The 25,441-nt window shown below is 38.5% G+C and overlaps 1 protein-coding gene across 1 annotated transcript; it reads right to left on the reverse strand.

Moving 5' to 3' along the window:
* Positions 1-249: 249 nt before the first annotated feature.
* On the reverse strand, positions 250-8,469 carry LOC140228355 (uncharacterized). Its single transcript, XM_072308581.1, has 2 exons — positions 8,302-8,469; positions 250-2,464 (listed from the first exon to the last, which is right to left on the reverse strand). Exon 2 carries the CDS (start codon positions 1,627-1,629, stop codon positions 877-879), a length of 753 nt encoding a protein of 250 aa, XP_072164682.1. The 5' UTR covers positions 1,630-2,464; positions 8,302-8,469; the 3' UTR covers positions 250-876.
* Positions 8,470-25,441: the final 16,972 nt, after the last annotated feature.

Consider the following 25,441-nt stretch of genomic DNA (forward strand, 5'->3'; position numbering starts at 1 on the left):
GGATGAAATATTTGGCACATGAGGTCATATTGCTAAAGTCATTGCAGTCCCATTCAAAAATAGCAGAGTCCCTTGACAGAATATGACAAAGCGAAGAGAAATAATGGTCGTGGTATACACCACCCCCGAAAAGCATTCTTTAACCACTCTGACTTTAAGAATTAACCACAAAACACAAAGTATTTACGAAATTTTAAGTCATAAAATGTGCTGCAGTATCGTTCTCTCAAAAGGAACACGTTCCCTCAAAGTGACTTCAAAAATGAATAATTTGATGTTGATTTTAATTTCTCCTGATTGTTGATTACATGTCTAGTTTTGAATTAATTAAGATCACAGTTTTTTGAGCAGGTTAATTCAAGAACATTGTCCAAATAATCGAGAACTCGTGTGTTCAGGAAATCATATCAACAGAGATGTTACAACTGTCAATAACGGTCACTGTTTTTCATATTAAATCATGATCGATCAATTAATGTAGTGGAAAGACGTCAACAAAAGCAGACATACAGGATATGTCTGGTATTTTGCCTGTCAAAATTATTAATGTCCTGACTCCATTTGCACATGTTGGAATTTCAAATGCCTTTGGCAGAATGGGTGAATGTTCCTGACCTTTGAACTTAGCATGGCATCACGTGACAACAATCAATTCATGAAGAAATAACATGTACATAACATACAGTTCAACAGGCAATTCCTTCTTTTCAATTCGAACATTTCGTTAGCTTCGCATTTTGCCTTATTCACATCACATGCAATTTAAAGCAAGACTTTGATTTAGGTTCATATCAACGGGACAGCGTCCTCCTCTAAATCCAGGATGATAATCGCTCTTTGACAATTCTATGTCGAGTTCAGTTGGTATTTCTTGTGCTAGATCTCATCCAGACCTGAATCTTCCGTGGATGTGCTCTCTGCATAGCCACAAGAGGTTTGCTTTGCCTGTCCATACGTCACAATACGCGCATGTTGGTCATAAACTCGCTCCGTAGAGTCCATCGGTGGCATACTCGATGTACTTAGCTTGCGGTTAACAGTCTTATGATCAATTCTCGTAACGTGTTCAAACTGACACGGAAGCGATATTGTTTCCTTCCTAGGAAGAATGACTTTCATCGATTTTTGCTTCTTCTTTTTCTTTTTCGGATCGTCTGTGGATTCAATGTCAATTTGGCATTTTTCCTGTAGCCAGGTTTGTACAGTGCGGAAAAGTTCGATGGCTGCACCCTCATCGTCGAAACTCAGTCCAGCGATCTTCCTCGTGCCGGTTGTCAGAGACAGAGTGTGGAATTTTTTACCAGGAGCTTTGTACGAATTCATTTTTACAAGCTCTTCCTTCCACTTGACAAAACCTGTGCCTTTTTCGGCGATACATAACTGCAGCCTTGGATCACGTCTAAGCGCACCCGTGTCGAAAATCAGTGTAGGGAATCCCGTTGTCTGTAATTCCCAGCCGCTAAGGTTAGCCGCGTCTTCCACGGAAGAAAAATAGAGGTTACATAAGGCTGGGCATACGTACACTTTGCTTTTAAGACTCTGGAAGAAGAGTTCAATTTGCCTGATGTCATCTGGGGTCACCGAAGGGGGCGACATTTCGACGACGCGTTGATCCATATCTATCGACATCGTGCTTGTGTGAGATATTTTCCCCAAAATGGAAAACGACGACGACAACAATAGTTTTAGACAAAACTCTGTTACGGAAATAGGGGTACCTTCATATGGTTCCACGGGGTAAAGCGAATGTTTACATTCGACGATTATATATGCACGGATTCCAAATAGAAATATCGAAATGTTTGCACATATCTAGAGGTTACACATTCCAGATCCAATGAGGTAAGCGTGTAAAATGGGACAGAGAAGTTTGCTCTCAATATTGCCTCAATGCTAGAAATTCAAAGAAGAAAGCGAGGTGAGAACCCTTCCACCAGAATAAAAAACGCTCATGTGATGATGTACGTGTACAGTCAGCCGCTGTCGATCTAACTCGTTTCACGATGGCACTTCGAGTGATGATACTGTCCGGGGAATATCGCGAAGGGTGATTGAGATTACTATCATGTACGATAGTTGATGATTAGTAGGATTGGTTCGAGTAATTGACAGTAAGTCACACTAGTGCAGCGAAGTGGTCTTGTTCTATCCAAAATAATAATATCTATATCAGAGAGTAAGTCACAATAAGGACCCAGTTCCAAGACGCGTTGATGTCACTGACTAAAAAACACGTTTGCCTTGAGCACACATCGTGAGTGTAACGTCCTCTTTCAACCGGTTTAGTTCACAGACTGGATACAAGCTGCGTGTGTGCTACTTCGACACACAGATCCTGGAACGTGCGATTTCAGAGCGATATTCATTAATCGTCGTCATGCGACCTTGTATCCTCCTCTCCCGCGTTTGTACTTGGCCAGACAGTCACTGTGACGTCATCAAGACCCTAGCACGCCGGGATATTCTGTGAAGTGCAAACAAAGGGAATATGAAATCAAAACAGAATGTTTAGAATACTGGAAAAGAACAAACATCATGTTAAGTGTGTAAGAATCGGAGCAGAAAATTATGAGGTTCTTTGTGCCACAAAATACCGCTATTGTGAAAAGATTGAATAGCATTTCACATATTATGATATTGTGATATGGTACAAAGGAGGAGCTTTCGTCAGAAAATGGTCATGCATACATAGACACTCCCTGGATCAATTATTTGAATCCTTACAGTGAGTAAGAGTCATCGTCTTTGTTACGTGTGGTATTTTGATTTGTGAACCGCAGCTGCATTATCCATCCATTCTTTGCAATAAAACTATTCTTATCTACGCGGTTCTTTTAATTCCGAAGTATCGTTTAATTACCCAAGGTTGTAAGACAGTATGGAAGTATAGATTTGACGACAGAAAGGAAAATGGAAAATGCTACCGGAGGACTGAGTGACAAACCGACCAAAAATTAACACAGAAAAAAATATCAAGCACTTCATGCGTAGAATCTGTAATATATTAGTAGTAATGATAATAATAAAGGATATCAATGTTATATTGACATCTTTGATTGAAACAAATCTTGTGAAAGGACGTATATAAGCATCTCGAAGTCGGGGACCTCGGTTTCAAAGTCAAGAGTCCTTTATCTACAATACCACAGTACCCACAGTAAGGTAAAGAGGTGAGTATCTCCTTGATGTAATCTATTGCTTCTAGGTGTACTGTGTCAGTATTCAGGCTGCGAAAAGAACGACTAGAATACCATCTCGGAGATATTGCTCCACTGCGGTAGCGGTTGCCGCTGAAAACCCGCCACCTGCTGCACTAGTACGCCTGCCAAGTACAACAGTGTACAAGTAATCGGCGTACATAAGTGCCAATAACCTTACTGCCATAAAAGGCGCAGGTGCATGATCAAGTATTTTACTTCTTTGTCTAATTGATTTTCCCCTTTCTGATCGAACCCCCCAGAAAACTATACAAAAATCATAATACACTAGTATTTCCATTATGCGCGATGATATAAATCAATTACTTAAATAGTTATACTCAAGGAATGGTGACCAGACTGAAAGAAATATACAGACACTATACTAGGCAAAACACAAGTACCTTAGCGTAATTGTCTATCTGAGTAAATGCCTCATGCCGATCAAGGGATTATTTTGCACGTAGTTCAAATATATATATATATATATATATATATATATATATATATTATATACTCACTGAATCGATTATATTTCCTAGTCATACACAACACTGAAGCCCTCTTTAGGAAACTATCAATCATGAAACAGTAATCAGTCTTCTCAAATCAGACATGGACTACCACTTTAATTTCGTTATGTAATTACAGCTCATTACCCGGTTCCCTTCTAACAAGTGAGATAAGTAACACGATATCCGGGTTGGAGAAAGTAACCGCATTAACCACTCATCTTCTGGAGCACTTCAAACATGCTGGGAAGGAAACTCAAGTGCACGAGTACGTCGGTATGACTAAAGCGCAGCGTGTCTTGTTGAGCCTCGATTTAAATCAGGGTTCTTTATAGGTTCTCCTTAAACTGAAATTTTTGCGGATCCTGGAGAGAATTTCGGGCTACCTTGGTTTTCCATACTGTGCTATTTCTCTCGATTACAAGAATTGTATTTGTGTACTGTGCAGTGTTGGCCGGTTCATCAAGGAGTGTCATCCCAGAAGCACCTTTCTGGAGAACATCCGTGCAAGAAAAGAAACTGTGCACTGAAATAAAACGCCACGTTTGTGAAGTTAATTGTTTTTCTTTTGTAACATAACCCCTGAACAAACACCATGTAGAACGATAAGATTAAATACGAGGTGTTTTTACAAGAATGAATGTCTACGAGATGGACTCTCAAAGTGGCCAAGAAACATTTTGTTCAGTTTCGCTTTTATCACTACTCCTGGCAAATACCAAGCAAGGGTTTCGAGGAGATTTTATATGAGGACGAGCGATCTCTTCTCAATCGGATCAGATTTGCTATCATTTAATTTCAGACTGTTTACTTTTCTCACAATAATAGCAGGAATTAATCATCCTCATAAATTTCTACTCAATACCTGAAATGCTCGTGAGAAATATCCCCCATCCGTTTGCCCTTATTTGCGTTTATATGTGACTGAGTGTCTGCTGTAGCAAAAGCACGCTGTGAAAGTGATAGAGTTTGTAGGAACCTATCATGGGTGCCTCGCTTGACTCGAATTGCTCGATTAACTCTTGCACCGCACATTCCAATGCATGATTATTGTTATAAAGGTAATCTCTTGCAACATATTCACGAAAGGATCGCGTTTTGCCCTGTGTTGTTGATAGAGTGTGTGATAGTCATTACTGTCTGACTTTCCACTGTCAACGCACTCTTCCCCCACACACTCGGATACACCATCTGTTTGGCTCCGGAAAAGACCAAACTCAATCGGAATAGTATGTAAAACGTTAGGCTCCACTGCAATGTAACTTTGCCTTTCACTCACTGGCTATAAATCACAATGTTACACATTACCATCCTGTATGATTCTACAGCACACTTGTTACGTAGATGAGACAAACTCGCCGTAATTGAATATTTTATTATACGATATCAATACAGCTGTGTTGCCTATGAATATGCTTTCAATTTTTGAATAAAAAATATCATTTAGACAGGGTTTGTATCCACATTTATCATGACGTGAATATGCGATGCATGATCGATTAAGTTCACGGCCGTTGGAAAGAAGTATCGTCATATTGATTAGCTGAAGATTAACGTCACCCGGGAGACAATATTCTGTAACAACCGTCATCCAGGGACAACCTGGCGTGTGTGTGTGTGTGTTGTGTGTGCGTGTGTGTGTGTGTGTGTGTGTGTGTGTGTGTGTGTGTATGTGTGTGTAAGAAACCCTGAGTCAGGTCATGGAACAGCGTTGTCAGACGTGTGGGAATTCGAGGGGCCATATCGACAGAGAGATGGTGCGACGATCAGGAGGGAAATGAGCCATCGGTGGAGTGTCAGTCACTGGTACATCATCTTACTTCTCACACCTTTCATCCATCGAGGTCGATGAGACTCACAGCATCAGACTCTTTATCAAACTCCCAACGCTTGAGGGGAAATATAAAGCGCGGTTCAAGGGACTAAGGACTGAAAGGTTTTCTCATTGTAGACAAAATGGTACACAATTGCAATTGCATACATTGTATACAACATCAGCTTAGACTGACGGAGAACATCACAACAGCGGCCGCAGTCCTGTTTTGTATTTTCTCTCCTCAAAATAGCACAAAGCTGACTCATAGACCACAGCGAGAGTCTATAGGCAGCCGCCCTTTGAATCAGCGGCCGGGCGGCTGGGGTAGCTGTCTACACCGTGAAGATCATTGTTGAGTAGGTTTTGTTGCAAGGAGAGTCCATCAGCAACACCTGCTTATTAAGCAGCGGCATTCATATCAATGACCAAAATGATACATAGCTGTGACCTGGAAAGAATCGGTACCTTAGCCAGGCTGCCATGGCAGGGACGAATGAGTAGAGTGATAGGGCCTATGTTTGTAGCTCAGTTAAGACGACGGGATTATGACCAGTCCATGTCTGAGGCCCTTCACGCGCTGTGTCTTTCGCAGATAATTCTAACCGACATTCTGATCTCTTTTCTGAGCTCACAATCGTTGCCGATCATAAGAGTACAATAATGATGAATGGCTCAGATGTTTGCTCCCTTCACTATGACGTCATTGCATAAGGTTACTGTCACCTGGCACCAGTGTCAATCTCCATTTCTTTTCTCTATATCTCATGACGGTACACTGTTCCTCGAGTTAATTTTGCGGCAATGTCAAACTAACTTGACTTGACTATAGACCATCTTACAGATTTATATGAATGACGTGAGTAGAGACTCTCATTGTCAATCTACACACTAGTCTTGTACTATAGGTCGGACCTTTTACATTTATTTATTTATTTATTTTGTTTAAAGAGAGATATTTCTTGTCTGAATTTCCTGCGTATATATAAAAGTGAATTCTCTCATTTCTTCCGAGTGTTTTGATTTTCGAGATGAAGACTTTACGTTTGTATAGTGCCCGACTTTCACGCAAACACAATGTCGCTTTCTGTGAGCAATCATGCACTTTATCTACCTTTTTGAGCTCCCCAAAGAAATTAGCTATTCTTGATATAACACTCTGTGTAGTTCGTTATTGAAAGCAACATGTGAGAACAGTTGTGCGAACTATTCTTATAAATCTTTCCAGCAATGATAGCATCTCCAAATCCAACCTAAAATATTAACAAAGTGTACCTGTACGCCGAAACTTTGGGACTGACTGCACCTTGGAGAGAGAGAGTAGAGTTCTGAGAAACGATAGGGCTTTTTACACTTGTGTTTCTTAACCCCGGACTTTCTCTGACCCAGGACTATCGTTAGTCCCGTACCAATTTTTTCAGCTTTTTACACTCGCCAATTAGTCCCGTACTATCTCTTGTCCGGGGCTAAGGAGAAAACTGACCTTTTTACACTCGTCTTTCTTAGCCCCGGACTTTCCAAACCACATGAATATTCATAATTACGCTGTGTACTGTACACGTACACGCACGCACCGGCAGCACTTGATTACCTCGTTTCTGATTGGTCAGTGAGGGTCGCACTTCGTCTCCGTCGCTTAGCCCAGGATTATTTTTTCGTTCTGTTTACACTCACTTGCTTGGCACCGCAATTGCGGTGCTAACCCCTGCTATTTTGCAGGGCCAGATAGTACCGTACTATCGGTGGGGCTAGCCCACTTTGGCAAAAACGAGTGTAAACAGAAAGTGGGCTAAGGATAGTCCCGTACTATCGGTGGGGCTAAGGCCCCCCCTTAGCCCCACCGATAGTCCGGGGCTAAGCAAAAATTTACAAGTGTAAAAAGCCCTGATGTGGTTTAGGAAGCTGGCCCCTTTCCTAAGCAGCCAGGCCATCTCTCATCAAAAAGATGAAACTTAAGATAATGCTAGGATGTTTAAACTAAGGAAGTGCTGTCAAAGTTTTATTTCTTTTTTAACCAACTTTTTTTTCTATGCCTTTTTTTTTTAAACAAACCCACCCGTACGCACATGATAGAGAAGTCTGATACACATAGATTTGTTCCTCCATGGTTCCTCACACATTCACATCTCGATAAAGGACAGCGTGACAATTTTTATCAAAGACGTTGATTTTGGTATTCGTTTACAACTCATATCTGAGATCTGCAGTTTTCTCATAGTAAAGAACGGGTTGACCAATTCCCCGGACCAATTCCTCGGCGGTAATCGATTAAGAGTACAAGTGATATATTTTACGATCAAAATGCCGCTCAGATGACAAAAAGAAGCCTATCAGATGAACAGCCTTGTGAAATGATAACAAGAAATTTTCTACAAACACCTAGACTCAGTTCCTCTTTCACCTCTTGATTTCCAGTCATGTGGATACTTAGTATTACCAGGGAGGTGACCTCCCTGGTATTACAACAGGCATATGGTGGTGGTGGTGGTGGTGGTGGTAGCCGGTAGTGGTCATGGTGGTGGGAAGAATGGGGGGGGGGGGGGGGGAGGGGGGTCTGGATCTTGGAATCCTGGTCCTTAGATCCTCGGTGTGTGTCATTCATTACCACATTCAGTCGAATAATTGCAAATGATAGTCAGTAATCGCTTCAATGGTGGAGGAGCGTAGAATAATAATTGTGCAACCATGGACCATGGTGCAACCAATCACGTAAAAAAAAAAGATCAGGAAAAGGGAAAAACAAGAAGAATGTGTTTTGAATCAACGAAAGAGGGCTTACCTGCATGACAAGCTAATCAAGGTGCGCATATTCAGAGTAATCCGGTTGTGTCTAGTTGAAATCTGGGATTACCATCTGTTGACGTGGAGACGACAAATGGAATACTAATTTACTTAGACAGACAATAAATGCAAAACTTTCGCACGCTGATACCGAGATCGTGTTGGCATGTTACAACTGAGTATAGCTCTTATTTTACAGAGATAACTCAACGCGCACAGAGAAACGAGAGTTAGCAAAAGATCAACTAAAAATTAATCCTTTATGAAGATCAGAGTGAAATCCGTCCAAAGAATAAAACCTCTACGAAGTCCATTCATCCAGATGTATATGGAAAACCATGAATGCGTAGTGGATGGTCATTGACTGGGGACATAATCCTGCAAGATATTCAGGCATCAGGCGGCGTTGTCCTCTCTTCGCCACCAGTCTTGCGTATGAACACAACAGCGAGGGTACTGATGTTATGTTTCTGTGCGATGCGGAGCAGTCCGCAGAATCTATTTCGGGAATGATGATATGACCTATTCTTGCTGCATTGGATAAGACTACGCATTGAAAATCCCCGTCACACGCATGCGCTGACGAAAAAGAATATTCCGAAGTTATCATTGGCTGACGAATCCAGCAGAGGTTGGAGCTCCTCCGAGGTGAATTACGTCTACAGCCAGCCAGGGTGATCACACTAGCTCCATGATCAGGCCATGTTGCTTTATGTTTCGCATCGCCATATTTTGCTGTATTATTTTCTTTTTCATTAGTTTTGTTTCTTGGATAGAGATGTTGAAATTTTTTTTGGTCCCATATTTCCTCATGACTCGTGTTTCTCTACAGAGTAACAGCAAATTGTTTGTACTGTGGTTGTGCTGTAAACACTGTATTGTCAAGTCATTACAACAACCTACAACCATTTCTACATCGAATAATGATTATAGCACTAAACGTTGTAATACTGAATTTTGTATAATGATTAATCTATTGATGCTGACAGTCCCATTGTGACGTTGAGAGGGGGAGAAAGAGAAGAAAATTGGATCCGTAAACTTATACTGCGTATTGACTCCTACTGATACTAAGGAATATTTTAGACGCAAAATAATGAAGTCTCTGTTCAGCATGCGACAGCTTGAATGAAACTGTGATTGCATCCGCTAACAAGTAGTCATTAGCGAGCTACCTTTAGATCTGCGACGCGAACGCTAAGACGACGCAGCCTCCTGGGTTAATAGAAACAGCTGAAACGTGCATGCGCTGAACACCATTTTTAGCCTATTAGCGTCCTCTTTAGCAGCTACAGCTCGCTGTTGCGTAATCCACTGAAGAAATCAAATATGGAGAAGACAAAATGAAACTCCTATCCCACGGTCATACCTTCCTACAAATCAAAACTTGTGAGTCACATTAGGGATCTGGACCTCCCGCTTTCCTGTCTTACCAGATACTCAGTATTTGCTTACCACAGTGATGTTCCCTTTAAACTGTATACTGAATCAAACATAGATGTCGTTTGTCTGCCATTAAATTCTTCATTAGTAAATAACTGATAGCAAAAAATATAAAAAACAATAACATATAGGTATAACATTTCTCTTCGGATTCCATGCAGGTTTTCTCCAAAGTCTTCAATTCCAATGTCGACGTCAAACAACACCAAACACTCCATACATGTAGTTGCAATAAGGAGTCTATGTAAAGATGATTTGACATGCGGTAAACACATTTCATGTGGTGAATGAATAGCAGTGTGTCTATAGCATTAAGTGAGTCATATTCATTACAGCCCGTCTGAAATTGACAGTCTTGCGCCTTTTGCTGGCTTCATTCATCACAGACTGCTTTAACAGACGTTTCGCACCGTCACGCGCCATATATCTAACACGATATCCCGCCATAGACTTGGTCGTCTGGCTTTGAATTCAGATCTTTCAGTAAAAGATATATCACAAAAAGGAAAGTCTAAGAAAAATACGGTGACTGGAGAACACGACAACGAAAGTTGAGTCGAATATTTCAATTAATGCTCTGGTGGTTGAGTACAGCATCATCATTCATATTTCACTTTCAGTATGAAAAATAAGTTGTCATGATACTGTTGATTAAGTGGAAACTCACTTCTGCTGCCTCTTATTATTTCTCCTGTTTCATTTAAGCCATGTTCAATTCATCATTACCTGATTTGTTTCTGTAGGCCATGATCTATATTAGCTTACTATCGCAGGCATTGATGATAATCTTTAAAACTTTGACCACTGACTTGGATGCTTGGTAGACTGAAATGTATATCATATCGGCATACGAGTTTCAGCCGAGAACAAGAAAAATCACGTTAACGGCGTTTCTAACCGTATTGTATGATGGTACGCGGAATAGTCAGGCGTGAAACTTGTTACTGACAGTCATAACTGCTGGTAAGTCTACAGAGCAGAGCAGAGCAGTCTGTCTTGGAGTTTTGTCTTCTCTGGACCTTTCTTGGTAGACTTTTTAATTCTTTATACATACAGAAAATTCAGAGGTTTTTTCATGGTAAGGGATATAGATATAAAGATTACGACAATAAATTACATTACGATGATAGTCTGTCAAAGCATATTCATGACACAGCCTGGCTTAGCTACTTCAATTTCTGGCACTTGATATCTCCAGCGTGAGAACTATACTCGTGTGAAAAACTAATGAATGCAAAGACTAAGAGGAGCTCTTAGCTCTATCAAAACATCCTCTCATTATTCATTGTCCGAATCCTTCAATCCCAGTTACAGTGGAAAGTACACTCTTTGTACAGTGTCTCATCAAAAAAAGATACTCCAAGAACTGTAGCAGTGAGTGTCCAATAACCGTCTCATTTAAATGACATGATCTCTACTGACTTTGGTTAGTGTCAAATCATTTCAGTGTGTTGCACGTGAATTTTTAGAGTTGTATGCTTTAATTACAATGTGATTTTTCATTTTATTCAAAAACTGTGTTTATTCTCAGTACTAAACCACAAAATACATACTTTTCTTTTCAAATGGCTTTCACACTGGTTATGATGTAGGTAACCCATAGGAATACACATAACAAAAAGGAGAAACTAAACAACCAGACTTAGATAATATAAGCCCCCCAAGTTCCAGATCGGAAAAAGCTAGAGATAGGAAAACAACTGCCTGTTCCAAGTGTTTGCATAACCTCAGTAAGTAAATTCCCTAGCACTATGTAATTCAAAATGTTGCCCAATAAGGAAGTTGTTATGTCGGTAAATTAATGATCAAAAACACTGTTGGAAGGTTTAGCAGACATAACATGGAAATGTAAGTTTGATGTTTGCGTGGTTCGTCAATATCACTATTTGAATTCACCTCATTGCGAAATGATGTTTAAATGCCACTTATTATTACGAAGCTAAAAGATTTTTGTCACGAATGAAATATCGATGGTGGGCCTACATTGTACTTGATTTGGATTGCTTTATTACAACCCCCGACAAAGTAACATCGCAAGCCAGGGCTTCCCCTAAAAGTTAATGTTTAATCTTGAATCAGTGTATAGTATGTTTCTCCTCACTGCTTCAGTGTCTCCAGACTTCTTTTCAACTTTCTGAACACACGACGATTATCGCATCTACTGTTCTCTGCATATATTGCTTTATTTAGCTTCATTTCATTTCCTTCTCTTCTCATAAAAAGAGAGGATATTATATCATCCCATGATTTGCTCACAGTGGTGACTGAGTATTTATGATGCTCAATTAAGTAGAATCCAGGGTTGGAATGCAATAAGGTTTAATGACATACATTTCATGATATGAAAATAAGTTTACATTCTCCACTTTTTTCGCTGCTGCCTTTTCTTTGTGCAACACAACGCTAATGCGGAACAAGGTGTTCAGGAAGCGGAAATAAACGGAAGAGGCAGTTAATCACTCATTTATATCCTTTGAGGTCGCAAAATGCAAATTGCGTGAGTAATCACTGGACACGTTATGGAGGCGTTCCAACTCACATCCCCCCCCCCCTCTCTCTCTCTTCTCTGGTCATCCTGAAAGACGGAATATGATTCATTCTCTACGACCATGCAGGCTTGATTGGATTGGAAAACAGTCCGAAAAAGCGATGGCACTCATGCCGATAAGTCCTGCAAAACAACCCCCTTCTCCAACTGTCTTTCTGTCAGTCTGTCTCGTTTCCTACGTGTGTTTGTCTACTAGTTTGTCTCTGTCCTTCTCTATTAACTTTTCTCTCCTCTGTCTGTTGGCATATTTCAATATTTCTCTCCCTCTCTCTCAATCCCCTTTGTCTCTCTCAATGCAAGGTTTCCTCACATCTAAGTATGACATGAAGGACATGTAGCTTATTTTTAATGGAGTTTTGATCGCCTTTTTTTTTTTTTAGAGAAGAAACTATAAAATTTATACGTAACTTCCATTTCTCTGTTAGTCTTCCATCATATTTTGTAAGGATGTCCTTTAGGAGTTCCATATAGACACTTTAAAGGTAGGGAATCCCATTTGCATGCCTCAAATGAAGAGTAATTGTTGTATATATACAGTGGTATGTTGAAGAGAGTATCATTTTAGAAACTCCCATAAAGTATTGAAAGTGGAAGGTAACATTTAGTACATTTTTATTGACCGTTAGATTTTGAATTGAATTTTTTCGGGGCTCACCGTAAATTCCAGTACATTACTAGGCTACCTTTGCAGACCCATGCACTGCATGTGTGTCCATCATGTATATTTTGTGAAGAAAGTTCATCAAAACTTACAAACATTTCTATATACATTCTTGCCACACACTCTATATGTTATTACATCAGCTCTTATACTTTTAGATCTGTGTTTATAGATAAAAAATACAGAAGACTGCAACAAAAAAGGCTTAAGTGTGGCTGACACACAGAACTACTGAGTAGTTGAGTTTTGTGCATTATTCAAATTGTAGATAACTGTTGAATTCCAAATTTCTCAGCAGTGGTCTAAACAAGTCCCCTGAGGTTCATATTTAATGTTTTGCTGCATTCTGGGAGGTCTGTAAAAGGTATCCCCTACCTTTAATTAAGAAAGACGGATTTTGTTGTTGTTGTGGGGGGGGGGGGTGAAAGAAAACTTTCAGGACACTGATCATTAAATTCACAAATAAATGTATTGCTGTCTAGTTGAGGATGACGCATAGGCCTAATTCATTTCCACTTCCGTAAGATAGTCTCACTCTATCTTCTAATGAACTTTGCACACACTCACACCTGATTAATTTTGTTGACTCGGTTTACACATGAGTGCAAAGTGACAGTATTAATGGTGGTCAAACGATCCATCGCCACAATAGTCAACAGTAACTGTTAACATCAGAAAATGCACCATAAATTCCATCTCGGAAAAGCTAGACAATGATATCATCAACTCAACTGAGACGCTTGTACGATGTGGCGACGCGTCGATTCATGATCAGGCATACAGGTAAAATATGATCACCTACAGTGTTATCTATATTCCAACAGTGCTATTCTTTTACTTCTTAAACAGTATTTCTCGTATTTTCGCCCAATTCACGTGAGAAAACACTTTTCTTTATTGTCGCATCAATCTATCTTGAACAAAACTACAATATTTACTGGAATCCAGAAATTCCATCTGTTTCTGATAATCTATACAGACATGAGTGTGATGAAAAGGCATACTGTAGAATGATTTGTCTAATTCTTACCTTTGGTGTGGCAAATGCTGATTTTATCAAGAAATCTAACCTTCACGGTGACTGAGCATCATCTTAATGATATGATGGATCTACTACAGTGAACAACTCCTAAAGGGTGGAACACCCCCCTCCCCCGGTTATTTGGTGGGCTGGTTGGTTGCATTTTTCATTCAGAATTATGATAGCCATACAGAAATAACACCCAAAGTGTGGTGTAACAAAGAAAACTCCAGAAATCCATCCGCGTGCTATACAGTGGTTTTCAAGTGGCACGCCACACGGGTTAAAAAGAAGAAGAAGAAGAAGAAGAAGACGAAAGTCCAACTGCCCAGCCCTCATCAAGCTCGCATCGCTTTTCAGGACATTCATATTCATTTAAGAGAGTCAAGCCCAACTGCACTCTCATTGCCGTCGAAACCAGGGGAAAAACAGTAAAACAGTAAAATGATATAAATCAGTTGTATCATACATCGCGATTAGTGCTTCGAGATAGAATAGAAGGACAATATGCATTTTACGAGTCACATGAGTCAATATGTACATACACACACAATTGCATGATGTATACACACTGAGTATCCTGACTGCACCTGAGCAGCCAGCAATCTTCACTGCGTGTAATGACCCGTGGTGCCCACACAGGGGATTCCCGACCTAAATACCACACAGCTGACGTCATGGCAAGCAGACTATTGTCCTCCAGTGGAGAGCCACGTATACCAAAGGTCAAGTGTAGAGTGATATTAATACTAATAGGGGTGGATTTTTGGTTTGCTTGCTTTATAGCTTCCTGGTTGCAGACTTCGTCTCTCCCGTCCCCTTCTCCCTTCTTCTCTCTTTAAACTAAGGAGGAAAAATGAGACCATCAGCACTTTTTTTTTGAAATAATAAACTTTAATGATCTCTAATATTCTTTCAACTTACATTGCGCGAACATTTAGTTTGTCAAGAATACCAGGCACACTGCATTTACTTCATGCATTTGTGCATTTCATTTATTTTTCGCAAATTTACATATTAAAACAGTAACAACAAGTTGTAAATCCTATTATATATAGAATGGACTTATCATGATTGTTTTTTTTTTATTGTTCCATATTCCACATTTCAACAAATACATAAAACATAAACATCACAATACAAAAGCCTGGATGAATTGTCAAGTACAGCTTATAAGACAATAAAACATGTGAAATATGAGGAATCTACATAGAAGCATTGCTTGTAGGGTGTAGATTCCCAGATGCGGATGTGAGATTATTTCTTACTTGGTATATGTAATTAAAGGAATGACAATTTGTGAATTGGAGAAATATAAACGCCAAAAAGTAAAAAGAAAAAGAAAAAACAAAGAAAACAATGTCCGCGGCACAAGACTTCTTGAGAGTTGCGTGATCACCCGAGCGAGGTACAAGTCAGATGCAGTGTACAATAGCAGAGATACCAAATGTGTACAAAGGAAGTTTAGGAGATAATACATGATGATCATTATTTTAAGCTAAAGGATACACGTAGATAACTCCACTGAGTATACCATTGTCATACTTGGAATTGAAATAATGTGTGAGGGAGCTACATAAATGCAGATATTATGCATGTGGGGGTTAGGGAGGCCCCCAGAAAAGAAGTTGTTACACACACACATCTACGCACACACACATGGACAAGCCTGCGTGTACACCAACACATGTAGAGAGAAGGGCACAGACAAGACGGTCCTATAAGATAGCATCGGATAGCAGCACTAAAAAGTATAATTTGTGACAAAATAGATCTGTTCGACAAGTACGCCAAGCAGTGTAAATCAATATTTCTAATTTTTAATCATCTATCAATTCATGCTCTTACCAGAATATCGATATGAATTTGGGGTCATCATAAGTAAAGTATTTTGCAATATTCGTAGTGTAGTTTTTGTTATTATCGTCGTCTTATAGTGTTTGCTCTTATCTCTAGATATCACCACAATGTCAAAATGAATGCAAAAACTGATTCCCCAATATTCCTATTTCTACAATAATGATAACGGCACTGCCTCTTCCCATCTCCTTTGACATTTTATTTCCATTTGATGATAATTATTATCAAATCGACTAGTGGAGAAAGACACCTAACCTCCCCCATCAATTTCAAACAAGTTTGTGTCAGAGAACGATGGGTAGCTCGATAAGGCCTGTGAATTGGAGAGTGAAATAGCTACCTTGCCCGAAGTGGGTTTCCGTTCTGATAACGTTTTTTCCTCACCTTTGCTGCCACGTGTTTCATTGTAGAGAAATCTGTTTGGCGCGAGAAAAAAACAAACTGGGCAATTGTATTTATTTATTCATTTTTTTTTATGACAGCTCCTGCCCACACGCATTAAATTTTTACGAGGACTTTGGGATTTCAAACCTTGATGCTGGGCTGAGTCCTTTGCAACCCATAAAGTGTACATATCGTACATTACAAATTCCCGACATAGAATCATGGAGGTACAAGTACCTCCAAAATGGAATACCGGTAGACAGGTGTTGAGGATCATTACCTTTTACGATTATGAAGTAGCGGGTAATGCGATCATATGACAAAATGATAGGAAATGCAAGCATGACTCTTCTTTTTTACATCTGACAGTATGTAGAAAACAAAACAGAACAAAACAAAACAAATCAAAACATAAATTAAACAAAACTAAACAAATCAAAACATAAGCTCTGATCAGAGCATTCATCAGATGGTGTAAACAATGTCACAGTGCACACAAATCAATCGGTAACATTTGCTATAATGTTTTTATTTCATTGTAATCGATATCATTTTCTTTAACAAAGTAACCGACAGTTCGACATCACAAACCTGAACCTAGGGTAGTTGTTTTAAGATCTTCTAAATGAGGAACATCATTAAAACCGAAACAGGAACCAATTTGATAGCACCATAGTGGATTATGTAATCGCTCAAGAATCGCTATAGCAGGGAGAATGCAAGACATCCAAATATACCTGTATGCCTGGGATTAGTAATCAGCCGAAGTCTGGTCATAAACTTTCGTTTTGTTTTGAGTTAATTTTCAATGTCAAGATTTCGAGTACATTACCATGCGTTAAAGGGATGGTATAGTATTGGTGGAGATGAGGATTGGGCTTTTAACTTTTTGCGAGATACCAAGAAGTCACTTGTGAAATAGTACAGAGCATACCATTATAAGAGGAATTCAAAGTTTATTTGATGAAAATCGGTTGTGGAATGGCTGAGACATCCAAAAACAAAGTGAAACGAAGTGATCGGAAAAAGATGGTCCCACCTTTTATTAGGAATGCTCGGTTTTGGATATCTCAGCCTCCATTTCAAAACCAATTTTCATCAATTAAACATTGAATTCCTCTTACATGCTCTGTCATATTTCATCATAGGGTTCTCATTATCTCACCAACAAAATGTTAGAAACCTGCTATGGAGTTAGGTCTCAACCAAAACTATACGATCCCTTTAAAGATAATGAATAATAGTCTTTTCATAAAACTATAATGGCAGTATGAGGGTGGGTGGGGTGGTTTAGGGCTGTGATGCCTTGATTGAGGCAGTGAGCTGAATAATACATGTAACCACGCTGAAGTTCTCTATTATTGATAGCCTATCTACTGTCTAGACAAATCTATGTACTGTGATAAGACAAACAATTCTTCAAGCTTGAAAGAGATTGTATACTGTATATAGAACACTCACAGCTATCTCTGAAAATGTAGGCCTACTAACTTTCCTGCTCACATTATTCTTTTACTTGAATGTAAACTTTGCAAAAAGAGAGAGATCATTTGACAGACAAAATTCGATTATGAACACTGCAATATTCAGTATGTATTATGCTTCAGAGGTGGTTATGTATTTTGTAGAATTTTCTGAACTGCAATCTGTGGTGTGTTCCTGTGTTGTAGTGTATATAGCGAGGATTTGTTTACTCTGTGGCATAGACTAAGTAATCAGGTCCATTTGCCCATGACGTTTGTCATGTCCTCCAATCTAACCTACGAGTAGTTAAATCCGAGAAGTGGTTGTAAATGTCTCCGGGCTCTTCAATATAACCTGTGCGTATCGCCGCCCGAGCCTTTATGACGTATTGTCTCCCGGTCATTTCGCATCTCGTTCGAAGAGATACTGGTAGAACACATAAAGCTCCTTGTGTGATGACACGCGATGATGTCATTAATTTAACCCTTCTAGATACACTCCTACTCGGTGCCTTTGTGGTTCCCGTCAGAGGGAAAGGGGGAAAGAATCGTAAATAATTTCACATTGCAATTTAGTAAGCGTGCTGCAGAGTTTTACATCACTGAGAAAAAAAAGTCGCTTCTTGCGAGATGGGCAGCAAAATAATGAGCAATAGTCTTATGCTGATGCATAGCTCTCACTGTTATATAAATAACTTGAATCATTCCTACCTGAAGCTTGCATTGGGTTGGCTTTAATTTGAAGATTTAGGCCCTATTTAGATGACATACAGACCCCACGCAGATCTAACAAAATAGCATCCTTTCCGTTTTGTTCGCCATTCAACACAATATCCCACTTTGTCTGGGCTCGTGATATCACTCTATCAAAGCATTATTTCAAATGTACTATGTTACGCATTAGAAAGAACTAAACAACACACAAAGCTCAGGTACATATATACATCTTTAGTATTTACCATAGAACAGAAACTTCATGATGATGAAAATAAAATCGAAATAACTTGACATAAATGCTGCCAGCTTCCCAGTTTGGCAATAGCAAAAGGAGATATTAACTTGTGTTAACTCTGTTAAAAAAAAGAAAAGGAAAGAACTCCACTCTTGTTTATATTACGAAGACATTCCCCTCTCCCTTTCAGACAATACCAGGCTGAGTTTGCCCAGCCATAGAAATTATTTTTTTTTTTTGATAATCAAATTCACTTTGATTTTCCACTAGAGTCCTGATGGAAAATAGCAGCTTCTACAGATATCAACTCAACTCTATACTCATAGCGAAAGTCACACAACAACTTCAGAGAGACAAACATTATTCCGTCGTTTTTCGTGACCAAATGACAGGTGTTTGGTTTCATTGTTGATAGCTGATGGATGATTGTAATGCTTGTGGTGTCGAACCGGCTGTAAACACGTAGAGTGCGTCCGAGGACGGGCTGGGTCGGCGAGTTTGCTTTTTCTTGTCGTCTGCAATTATCCGTGATTACCGTAGCGAAGGGATTACGAAGCGTGAGTCATCGGGTCGTTCGGGTCACTACTGCAAGGTATCCTTGTTCTCTTCGCCCAGCCAGCTCCTCCTCCCCCCTCCCCATTCTATCTTTCTCTCCTTTCATATCTTTTTGTTCCAGCCTATTTATTATAACCACGGGCACAGCCCGCCTTTGCCTCACTGTTTCTTTTTGTTCTTCAAAACGCGTCATTCACTTTCAGATACATTTAAAGGAAAAATGGTATGAATGTACCATTTCATATAACGAAAATGATAACATTGATGAAATGATGATGATGATTACCGAAGTAGACTGGTAATATGAATATCAATAGTGATGGTGATGCAATAATGATTATAGTACATTTGTAGCATTGATGATGAAATACATTCGAGGTCTGTAAGGTTATAAGGTTCGGACTAAGGTTAGTCTGAAAGATCAGTTTTGATCAAAATGGGATATAGGTGAAATCAACGAGTAAAAGTAGTTGAAGTCTTTCCATTATTATCCATTGATACAATTTGTCAAAATTGCATTTTGTCTGTTTCTTCTGCAGCCAACTACTCGTGGATTTGACATCGCAAACAAAATGCACAACTACATGTTTAGTCACAATAATGGTGGTGTAAACACCAGCAGACATGACAAGACGGAGTCAGATTTGCAATTGAGTTAATAGTGACGATACAAGAGCAGTTTCATATAAATTGTTTGTAAATATATGAAAACATGTTAATCTCTGTCAATATGTCATTTTATTGTCATGCGGACCTACCACCCATATCCCTATGCCTTTCGTATTATATATGTATATATATATATATATATATATATATACATATATATATATATATATATATATATATATAAATCTATATATATATATATATATATATATATATATATATATATAATGTATATATATATATATATATATATACATATATATATATATAAATCTATATATATATATATAATATATATATATATATATATATATATATATATATATATATATATATATATATAAATCTATATATATATAATATATATATATATATATATATACATATATATATATAAATCTATATATATATAATATATATATATATACATATATATATATATATATATATATTCAGTACATGACATTCGTTTGACATCTGAATAAGTTGTATCTAATCTTTTTTTTTTTACCTTCGAGAGCAGGCTAATCGATGAGGTCGATTTGCATTGTGGAAAGTAACTAAACGAGGTACAATATATTTATAAGGACCTGAAATGAGTACACTGTAACAAGAATGATTTTTAATCACAGGGATGCATGTCTTTCAAATTTTAGCCAAATAAAAAACAATGTTTAGAGAATGATTGCAAAAGTATTTTTTTTTTCTCAATAAGAATGATAGTCGTTGATATTAAACGTTAATTTTGAAAAGCTCTTGACGTCTCTTTTAAACCCGAAACATGATGATAAAAAAGGTTATTTGCAGATATCAAATGCGTAATTATACTACAGACAGGGTTTGATATGACTTTCATCCGAGAAGACAGCGCATGCGCACTAGTCTCTTGATGACACATCTTAGGATGTCATAGTTTTAGCAGTAACCATCTCTCGCCTCGATTATTAGGCAAGGCAATCTCCCTTTGATTGACTTAATTCAAAGGACACTTGAACTAAATTACATGACATTGGTAAAGGATATTTTGTGGTTTGTTTACGTGGGGCAGCTCTCTGCCAGAATCACAAAAATGCATCAAAAGCCAAATACCAACGAACATGACGTCATCAAGCTCGGAGCGACAAGCAAACTGTCCTGCCTTTTGTAATCTAACCACCGGCGACGACTTGGATCGTTCATGCCACTTCGGGGAGTCGAGCGTTTGACCTGATGGCAACCTGCTGTGCGATTAACCTCCGAATCATACGCTAAAATACATGAGTGGGACTAGGTCAAGAATGGCATTTCTTGAGACTGAGAGTGCCTGGAATGTGATAAAACTTAAATATTTATAACATGAAAGAGATGAATTACTTGGAGGCAAGGCAAACACAGTGAGAGCGAGCAAGTGGTGTATTTATAACAATGATGTCATAGATTGGCAGCCAAGCGTCCCCAAAGCAAAACAAAACAAAACAAAACAGAATAAAAAACAAAAAAAATTAACCAAACAAACAGATAATTAAACACACCCACTGTGTTTGAGATTTACGGATTTTTTCTTTTTTCATTCGAGGTTATGAAGTCTTCTGATATCAAAGGCTTGTTTGTCAGATTTTACTGCAATGTTCCATGAGAGATGGTGTAATACCACTTCGGTTCGTGTTGGTCCTATACTTTGTCAGACAGTCTCTCGCAGACCATGCTGTAAAATAGTATGTAACTTTGATTTTGCGATCACTTCTCTTGGCTGCGACTGATTTGTCATCCCCCCGCCCCTTGGGAAAACTCGAATGTGAGCTTGGCACTGCTTTTAATTCCCACTTCTTGTTTTCCTGAAAATCTCAATGACTAATTCTTCTTCTTACTAGAAACATGATCGCTGCTTAATCTGGACTTTTCTTGAGGTAAAAATCGAATCTGGCCAGCGTCTTCACTATCTAGAAACGTATTTAGTGAAGACCTATATAGCACTATTCCACTTCATGTTCATGTTGGCTTGAGTAAACACACACAAAAAGGCAAGCAGTTAAAATCGGAGGTTTTATATAAAGATTGGACTTTTGATTAGAAAGTTGACAAAATTTTACATGAAGTTAGCTGCGCGCAATATCACATATCGGGCCTATAGACGATCAAGGTAAAGACGTCGACTTGCAAGTCTTTCCTTGTCCTTCGATGTAGGCCTACATAGACCTTCTCAAAATGTCCACCCCCCCCCCCAAGAAATCAAAGGGAATAACCCTTGTGCTTTTGAAATTAATTCTCCCTTGATCTTGCTGAAAGGGGGGGGGGGGGGTTGACGTGTAGTTGTTGCATTAACTACTATCATGTCATGATTTTAGCGAACAAAATAGCGAGTTTAAGTATGATGAGCTACTGCCATTTTTCCTCAACTAACATGCAAATGTAGTTGCGATTGATTTCACGAATCAGTGAAAAATTCTTTGAAACGCCACAGGTTTCGATTTCGATATATTCATCAAAGTAACATGCAACAATCAACGTCTTAAATCTGTTTTAGGAGGGAAGGGAGAGAGTATAACACGCAGGCCTAAATATCATTAATGTTACGTGCTACAAAGATCAAACTAGTTAATTTTTCCTGACGAAATGTGACATTGGCTCATTATCCTCACCGTCCAGCTGTTTGGCAAACATTGACTTCTGTTTGTGCAAAGGTCATTCTGACTGATATCCCGTGTCCAGGACACTTCCTGTCCACAACATTTAGCAGCTCAGCTTTCACTACCATTTCCGTAAGTGGGCCTCTCCCTTATCGAGCTATAAGTGAACCTGGCCTTCTCCTCGTGGTGGTGACGTGACATCTGAAAAAGAAACCATGTCTATGAATTTCCTTGAAAAGATTCAATATGTATGTGCTTGATTCGATGAAGCAATGATAAACTATGCATATTCTGGCATCTATCTTAATACTGAAAAAATGTCGAACTTTATTTCCCCTTATTCCTTCCTTATTCACTCTCATATTGAAGTAAATGGTACATGTATTACCGTTTGTCTTCGATCTGTCTGTTGATCACAATCTCAAAGGGACCGTACAGTACTGGTTGAGGTGGAGATTCATGTTTTGAACATTCCTAAGTGAGATAATGAAAAGCCTCTTATGAAATATGAAAGAGCATTCTAATTTTAAGAAGGATTCAACGTTTATTTGATGAAAATTGGTTTTCAAATGGCCGAGATATCCAAAAAAGTGCTAATAATAAAAGGCGACATGCCACATTTGTCAACTTTATTAGGATCTCTTTGTTTCACCTTGTTTTTGGATATCTCAGCCATTTCAAAGCCGATTTACATCGAATAAACTTTTGATACCCCTTAGAACTGCATGCTCTTTGACATCTCATAGAGTGGTTTCTGAATATCTCGCAAAACGTTAAAAGCTAAATCCTCACCTCGACCAGAACTGTACACACCCTTTAACCCGATCAATGCCGAATTCTAAAATCCCCATGGCCGCCAGGTTCCCGTAGAGAATGGGTTAACTCTTCCCTTGTTATCTTGAAGGCAAGCTTAAAACAAACAAAGCATTTCTTGAAAAAAAAAATCCGATTCCCCATGTTAATTTAACAGTATAGTAACTGTCGGTGAAAGTAAGTTTCATCGCGAGAGAGAAAGCGAGCGCATATTGTATTGCTATTTTCCCTCGGGTTACATTCAGAATTATGAATCATTAAAAAATTAACCTTGACGTAATGGCTATAGGTGTCATATATAATTATTCATAATGCTCTCAAGAATGTCTGTCTCACGGGCTCGCACTCACTTTGCGAATAAGTAGTACTTTTTTGTCGCTCTTTCAGGGGGAAAATGTCTTTCTTGGAATGTAGGCTATGGCCGTATTAGGCAATCACTAATATCCGTTGTAAATTCTAAAGCACGTGGAACGTGACATTTCTACACATTAACGTCAACAAGGGGCTGACTCACTGCACGTAATAAGCCTCTCATTCACACATCTTCCCCACCTCTCTGTAAGTTATACACTAATATCGATTATAATATGTGCCTTGAATGATGAGTAAGAAATCGTATAAGCACTTAATATTCAAAACAAAACAGGAGGTTTAGGAAAGGGAATCGTGATGTCGATATATCAATTGCATGTGGCATCATTCCAATTAACAAGTCGTTCTTTTGTCTGATATTGTTCCTGGTATGTTTTTTTTAAACTTCATTGTGAACTTTCCTTTAAAAACCTCTAAATCGGAAAGGAGCTTGTTGTATTCATTTTATTATTTTCCAAGTCTTACATTATTGTCTTATAGGTGTGTTTTTTCGTTCAGTTTAAGAGAAGGAAAAACCTAGGGATTTATTACAAAATGCCATGTCTCCCGAGGTCATTATCACAATCAACCAAAGTTGTGCTACCACATAAACTCACAGTAGTTGCTGCGTGTACGTTACGAATGAGTTGAAAACATAATAAAACTAAACCAAAACAAAAGAGGGCGCTCTCTAATTCATTACAACAGCCTACTTCACACATAAAACTGAAGCCATTAATAGGCCTGACAGTGTTTACCTCGTGAATCTTTTTGTTTGTGATGTTTATTCAAGTAGTCATTATCATAATTTTTAACTGACAAACCGAGGCTATCAAAGGGAAATGACATATGACTGCATTCTGAAAACACAATTCTTATTTATTTTCATACCCATCACTAAGTTATACTCGTACAGTGTCTTTCAGTGTCTTTTATTGTTTTAGCCTTTCTTGTGACTCCTTAATGAACTTTTGTCTGCTCTGTTTTGATGTCACATTTCATTTTAAACTAATACAGTACAGCTGTGCATTTAAAACACAATACATTTACATTATTATGTAGTATTGATACAAATTGACACAAATCTACATGTGGAGCTGTTGATTTATGTACTACTGTACATGATGTGAAATTATGAAACACGCCTGGAATTCCCTATAAGGGGAACCATAGAATGATGGTAAAAAATGTACAACCTTTACTATAACCTAACCCCCTCCCCCCCCCCCCCCCCCCAAAAAAAAAAAATGTATTATAATAACTATGGATTCAGCTGTAGGGAGACATTATGGTCTTAATCACTATATTATGGAGACACTCGGGTGTTGTGTCCCTTTAATGTTTTCAACCATATATCCCATTCCATTGCATGCTTTACTGTTGACATTGCTTAGTATACATTTCCCGGTCTCCCTAAAGCTGGATCCAAAGTAATATATACAAAACTTCTCTATTATATTTCCATTATCCTATGGCGGCATTCCTGTACATGGACAAACTGTAATGCACATATACATTCATACATAAGAACATGCACAGTTAAACAATCACACACTTCAAACACAAAAAATAATACACACACTTGCAGGCTGTTGGAGCTACATGTATGTACAAAGTATCCTGTGATTGTGAACTTAATTATTCATAAGCTTTAGTTTGTTAATGCCCTTCTCTCCCTTACTATCTTAATCATTTGACAGTTGTAGATGAGGTGTGTAATACACTTTCATTCTCAACCTTAACTGTGGAATGAACGAGGCACGAAACAATGTTGTTGGTTATGTATAACTTTATATATTTATGTACATGTAA

This window comes from Diadema setosum, chromosome 5 (genome assembly GCF_964275005.1).
Source record: "Diadema setosum chromosome 5, eeDiaSeto1, whole genome shotgun sequence".
Lineage (NCBI taxonomy): Eukaryota > Metazoa > Echinodermata > Echinoidea > Diadematoida > Diadematidae > Diadema > Diadema setosum.

Coding starts and splice junctions, on each gene's coding strand:
- LOC140228355 (XM_072308581.1), bottom strand. CDS start 1,629: ATGTCGATAGATATGGATCAACGCGTCGTCGAAATGTCGCCCCCTTCG.